The 6,864-nt window shown below is 31.8% G+C and overlaps 1 protein-coding gene across 1 annotated transcript; it reads right to left on the bottom strand.

Annotated features, from left to right (window-relative positions):
• Positions 1-601: 601 nt before the first annotated feature.
• LOC110994527 lies at positions 602-6,071 on the bottom strand. The gene is made up of 6 exons (XM_022261212.2): positions 5,980-6,071; positions 4,295-4,419; positions 3,949-4,041; positions 2,783-2,937; positions 1,793-2,025; positions 602-704 (listed from the first exon to the last, which is right to left on the bottom strand). Exons 1-6 carry the CDS (start codon positions 6,027-6,029, stop codon positions 602-604), a joined length of 759 nt encoding a protein of 252 aa, XP_022116904.2. The 5' UTR covers positions 6,030-6,071.
• Between the last annotated feature and the right edge of the window lie 793 nt (positions 6,072-6,864).

The raw sequence follows: 6,864 nt of genomic DNA on the forward strand, positions 1-6,864 counted from the left end.
ACTGTACATTGATTAAAATTTGCGAATCGAAACAATTTATCGTTAAATTTAATATGGCGATCGTTAAATAGTCTTGCTATCAATTATTAAAATATCTATTTTGAACATTTGCCTTACATATATGATTATAGTAACAGCTATAAATTAATTTTCATGTACACAGACCAGCTTTAACAAACACAGTTCATATAGGCTTTATTCAATCAAAATTGGATATATTTCAATTGAAGCAAATCTAAATGATGTCCTCTGTACACGAAATTCCAGTTACACGGGGTGAATTATACACAGCCCTACCTATATTTCCGTTGGGATTTTGGTTCAGTCAATTAAGGTATACTACTTGGCTTTGGCAAACACAATTTCGATTTTCACAACTTCTCCTTTGAATGTTATTTGCTTCAACAACCAACTAATCCGACGTGTAAACTATTTTTTATCTATCTCTTAATAAATATGTCTTAACCCAAAAAATCTTAACTTTAAAAAAATTGTTTATGAAATAATAATGGAATCGAATTATGTAATATAATGAAAGTGATAAGTTCTTATTGAGGAAACAAAGTAAAAAAGAAACATCACAGGATAAAATATAATTATATTAAACAGCCTTGTAAACTATTGAGTCTTCATCCACTTCTGTTAAATAATCGTGTACAACAGGTCTTGGAGATGGTTTCCAATCTCGCATTTTTTGCTCATTACTAAAAAAATCAATACATTAACGTCACATCTTAACATATAATTTGCAATTAGCACAGTTTACGAATATAGCACGTAATGTAGTGTTAAAGTGAATGGTTCACACAACTATTTATTTATTTGTTAATGTCATATTATAATACGTAATACTATATCTACGGTATATGTAAAGGTAACAAGCTTATCTGAAATATATGATGTTGGTAAACATACAATAAAAATACGGCACCTACGGCAAAACGGTTTGTTTGAAAAAAAATCAGTGGCACTTCAACTTCTTTAGGTCTTGACCTCAGATTTCGGAATCTGTTTCATTATCATTTTTAAATCTAATAACCAAGTAGGTGATCAGCCTCCAGAGGCTGACACACGTCGTCGACTTTTTGGGTCTAAGACATGCCGGTTTCCTTACGATATTTTCCTTCACCGTTTGAGCAAATGTTAGATGCGCACATAGAAAGAAAGTCCATTGGTGCACAGCCGGGGATCGAACCTACGACCTCAGGTATGAGAGTCGCACGCTGACGCCTCTAGGCCAACACTGCTCTTCTGCTGTATTGAAGTAACTTAGATTTATTACCCTTTCTTGTATTTTTTTATAATTATAGTTTCAAATACTTAAAGGTTAACAATATAACTTTGTAATTGTATCAGTTCCAACTTCAGTTATATGTTCATATATTTTTATGGTGCACTGGAATCGAATCCTATCTATAGAAAACTAAACCATTCGAGTCAGTTTGGAATATTCCCAGCACTTTTAAAATATTTATAAAGTACTTAGCAGTGTTGGTCTTGTAGCTTCAGCGTGCAACTCTCATCCCTGAGGTTGTGGGTTCGATCCCTAGCTGTGCACCAATCGTTTTTCTTTCTTTGTGTACATCTACAGTACATCATCATTTGCTCGAAAGATGAAGGAAAATATCGTAATGAAACCGGCTTGCTTTAGACCCAAATGGGCGACGGTCTGCGTCAGGCGCAGGAGGTTGATTAACTAATTGCCTATTAGATGAACAAATGACCATTATACAGATACAGAAATCTGCGGCGCAGACTAACTGCTGGTTCAGAATAGGAAAAAATCATTCACCTCTTGGGGCTATCTTCTACGATAATTTTAATATCAGGTGAAATAGATTGCGTGGTTTCTATATCTTCATTTGAGCTATTTTCCTCGCTTTTTGAATTAATGTCATTAATTGGTTCAAATTGCCGCATAATAATTTCTGACGATCCGCTATGCCATATCGTCGTCGAGAATATTGGATTCGGCGTTATAGAAATGCGACGTGTGGGTGCTGTTGTGAATTTGTAGTACAGCATCTGAAATAAAATTTACATATGAAAGGTATACAAAACATATTTATCTCATATAACTTGATATGTAAGGAAAATACTGCAAATCGACATAAAAACATACATTTTTAATTTGTCTTCAAGTCTAAGTATTTGATAAAATCTACAATCAACAAAATATGATTGTTAAACGTTCGGAATTATATTGTGCAACATCTGTTTTCGGGTGACAATTTTTTCAGCTTCCTTCACAGTAGACTATAGGTAGATAATGACTCTGTGCTTCGCATCTCGCAAAAATAATTGTTGCAAAATCAATCGTTTAATAACGAATGAGGGTTGTATGAATACATATGTTTAATAAAAAATACGACTGTAGTTGACGAAATTTGGGTGTCATTATTAAATTATAAATTCAATGTCAGATTTTAATGATAAGACTTAACTACTAATACACTACAAAAAAGTATGAATATCAACATAGCACTGGTTACATGGCTTTAAAATGTAAGTTTCATTCGAAATTTATTTTTTATATGCGCATTTAAAACTCGTTCGTACGTTGAAAGAAAACATCATGAGGAAATTAGGACCTTAAACCTCGATGGCTCAGGCACAGAAAGCTGCTTATCACTTGCTTATTAAAAACAACCGACGAAGCAGATACAGAAATCTGAGGCCTAGACCTAACATTGTATGAATAGGACACACATCACGTTACAGTTACTCTACAAATTGGATTGGTGTTTGTGGGTGACATACGCTACTACACAATTTAACTTACCTCTTTATTAACAGGTTCTTTTCTTCTGCTTTCAGAATATTTCGTTAATTTCTCTGCATATATACGGTTATCCTGTCCCTTTGACCACTTCTGTGATAACGGCTCGTCTTTATTTACGTAGTCTTGGTAATCACTAGTTAAATTGTATGAAATGTCTGCAAATACATTTTTGAAGTGAAACTTCTTTAGAATGTTGTGCGATGTGATTTCAAACCGGATGCAACGGAAAAAGCGACAGTAAAAAGAGACAGAAACATATATTCATAAGATTTAACGTGGGAGAAAATGAGATGGATAGAGAAACTACTTTAGAATCGTAATTTCAAACCGGATGTAATGGAAAAAGCGGCAGTAAAAAGAGACAGAAACATTAATTCATAAGATTTAACGTGGAAGAAAATGAGATAGCTGGCATTATACAGCCTCTCTTTACTGCCGCTTTCTCATTTGATCGAATTTCAAACTTTCGATGTTTTAGTTTTTGCCAAATTAAAAATTTATATTAAACTTATAAATTAAAATTTATCATTAAAATATACTGTTTTAAAAGAACACACACATTTAGATAATGAAAAATGATTAATTTATATATGATAATAAAAAAATTGTTTTTGAAGGTTTCACTTCTACCATGTGTGAATTGCACATATGTTTTTTGTTAACTTTACTGTCTTTCATTGACGCCAGAATTGACTCAACATCTGTCACTGTGCTGTGCTTCGAACATCGATAATAAAATATTGAATGAGAGTGGGTTAATTGTTGTAACAAGTGGTAGTAAATTGCGAAGGCTTGATTGCCCTAACATGGGTCTTTGTAATGAACATGTTAAAAAAAGCACTGAAAAACCGTTGTGTTGTTTCGGTGATGTGTGGGATATATTTTATTTTTGTGATTGAATATACCGTTAATCTAACCTACTAATATAATATTTAGGACGTTGTAACTAAGACAATAACCATATGGACATATGATTGTTTGCTTAAATAAATTATAACTAGGTATTATTAGGTAAAGTCAAAGTAAAGGGTTAATAATCAAAACTAAAAACTTTTTTTAGAACTTTTAACTTTTTCTTATCTTTAAATATTAAAATCTATACTGGACTACTAACACAATAAATACTTTGTAAAGAAAAAATACCATAGGAGGGGGTTTTAACTCACTTTCTGAATCTCCCATTCGTCGGTTATTAGTTGATTTCAAGTCTGGCTGGTCATAGAACTGTCCGCGGCGCATATAAACTCGAACATCGGCTTCTTAAAAGTTTAAATAAATTATTGAATTACACCATTGCTATCAAGACACTTATATATATATATATATATATATATATATGCATATTTTAAACCATCTTCCGAGTGAAGAAATAAATTGGTAAGGTTAATGGGTGGATCTTTTACTAAAACTGCTACTACTGCTCTGTTTTTACATTTCACACACATGCAAATTATATGAAATATGCTTAGCATGGTTTTCATCTTGTCTATGATCGTAGCTAACATTACGTACGAGTTAATGTAACGAACTCCGCGATACAGTAGTTGTAACCATAGGCAACGCCTGCGAGAACTGCTATCATCAGCCCACAGCATACAGCCACCATTAACCAACAGGATAAGAAGAATGTTAATATTCTGAAAATAAAAACAGAATTATTATACTAATACATAACTATAATCCGTAAAAAAGTGTTTTTCTTTAAATGTGTAAAAGTTATGTTAATAAAAGACAATACAGTACGGACTGGAAAATGCAAAATAATACATAACTATAATCCGTAAAATAGTGTTTTTCTTTAAACAGATTATTATTTGTTTATCGTTGGTCTGGTCCCTAGTTGAGGCAACAGGCCTCACCTCCACACATTCACATTTCTTTGCGCTCAGATCTAGTCATTCAAGTAGGCGCAATATTAATTAATAATAATAATAATAATTATTATTATCTTTATTTCTTCTCTCACATATACATACAAGGTTACAATGATTAAAGCTAAGATGATTTGAAAGTATATGTATTTAATTAAATTTTTATTAATTTATACACAATAAGTGTATTTGAATGTGTATTAATTAATTTAGTCTATTTAATTTTTAGATAATATTTTTCTCGGCGATACAATAAGTAATTCCTATTGACGGCGCGGAATAGTGATCACCTAACGAATATAATCAAAATTAAAATTTTGTGTACCCTCTAGATACCCCATCATTCCATTTGACTCCTTTCCGAAGAACGCGTTTTGGTCAGATGTCCCTATTGAGCATTCTGATAAACGAGCAAGATCTGGACATCCATAGTTGCTCCCCTCATACTTTGAAATCGATTTCCTTTTTTTTTGTAATTATAAGTACTTTGTTTAATATTGGTGTTATCTGTTCGTACATGTCATATTTGCCTTTAAGTGCTTTGTAAAAAAATTATATTATGGTTCTTTCACCAATGTGTCCCAAGCGTTGGCAAGCATTTATGATAAAAAAAAATATATATTTCATGAAAGAAACCCAAAAATTTTACGTGCCTAATAAATAACGACGAAAAATGCTTACTCTGAAAATTCGCTTCAGTCACTTTTTTACTTCCGCACGATTTATTCAATGCAATTAGGTCAATGTTTATTAGTTTAATTTCTACTAAAGGAACACTTTGGTCGGAGCCTTTCCAATAATGTGTAAATTCAACTTGTTTAATTACATAAGCACATTTCTATACTAATATTATAAAGAGGAAAGGTTTGATTTTTTGTTTGTTTGTTTGTTTGTATGAATTGAATAGGCTCCGAAACTACTTGGCAGATTTGAAAAATTCTTTCACTGTTGGAAAGCTACATCATTCCTGAGTGACATAGGCTATATTTCATTTTCAAAAAAAATAGGCATCCTTACTAAAATTACGATAACATTAACATTTGTTTATTATTTGATACAATTCTAACAGATGGCGCTGAGTTAAAGGTAGTTTCCAAACAAATATCAAGAACACTTTATATACTTATATTATAGAGATGTAATAGAGGTGCAGTTTTTCCGAGTCTACTGGCCCGAAAGCGCCTGGTTACGATCAAGAAGTTACATACATCCTTAACTGTCGGAATAACTTCATTGGAGCGATTCAGGCCGTCCGTTATATTTGTGATTTGTAGCTGTAGCTGTCGTTACGTGTGACCTAGCAAGTTATTTTACAAATTAAGTTACCTTTGAATTAAGTCCAAAGACCAAGCAAAACAACCGCAAATGTAGCACATCACCAAATATAAAATCGAATAACACAACCTTTCATGACAGCTTATTAGATTCAGCTACTGTTTATCTGAAAATAGAGCACAGTCAATAATATTACTCTGTAGGTGCCTTATAAAAATTGTTATAATGTGTAAGGTGACCTATTTACTTATCGATTTTTATCATTTCATTTCATTATTGGTATCTCATTAAGAAAAACGTAAGCTGTAATGCTTTTTTTCATGGTAAAATGTAAGGCATGATATCATTTGTTGAGTCACCGATATAATTCACGTTCGTTATTTTTTTACCATTCGAAAAATTATAACTTTAGTTTTATCTGTTTTTATAAGTTATAAAAAAAACAATACTAAAATTAATGTACAGTGAACATGTAGCACTATTAATTATTGTTGAACATAATGAAGAATCTTTGAAATGGAAATTTATATAATTCACGACTATGTATTTAATTACATGTAAGAAGTGTGCTTATATAATAAAGTTACGTTTACACATTATTGGAAAGGCTCTGACCAAAGTGTTTCTTTTAGTAGAAATTAAACTAATAAACATTGACCTAATTGCATTGAATAAATCGTACGGAAGTAAAAAAGTGACTGAGGCGAATTTTCAGAGTAAGCATTTTTCATTCCAAAAAGTTGAAGGTTGTTAAAGCACCCCGTTTCATTAATTCAGAATCACGCACAAAGTTAATAACGGTAAAGTGAACAGATAATAACCGATATTTGCAACGTACGAAGAGCAAGAATGTAGACAGTATAAATATACATATTCAAACATATAAGTATGTAATGCCCGAAATTTATTGAAGAATCTCAAGAGTACGAGTTGATA

This window comes from Pieris rapae, chromosome 4 (assembly GCF_905147795.1).
Source record: "Pieris rapae chromosome 4, ilPieRapa1.1, whole genome shotgun sequence".
Taxonomy (NCBI): Eukaryota; Metazoa; Arthropoda; class Insecta; order Lepidoptera; family Pieridae; genus Pieris; species Pieris rapae.

Excerpts from the sequence above, each read along its gene's own strand:
- LOC110994527 (XM_022261212.2), bottom strand. The coding sequence starts at position 6,029 with ATGTGCTACATTTGCGGTTGTTTTGCTTGGTCTTTGGACTTAATTCAA. Across the intron at positions 2,026-2,782 it reads AAGAACCTGTTAATAAAGAG|ATGCTGTACTACAAATTCAC; the intron begins GTAAGTTAAATT and ends ATTTTATTTCAG. Across the intron at positions 705-1,792 it reads GTAGAAGATAGCCCCAAGAG|TAATGAGCAAAAAATGCGAG; the intron begins GTGAATGATTTT and ends TGATTTTTTTAG.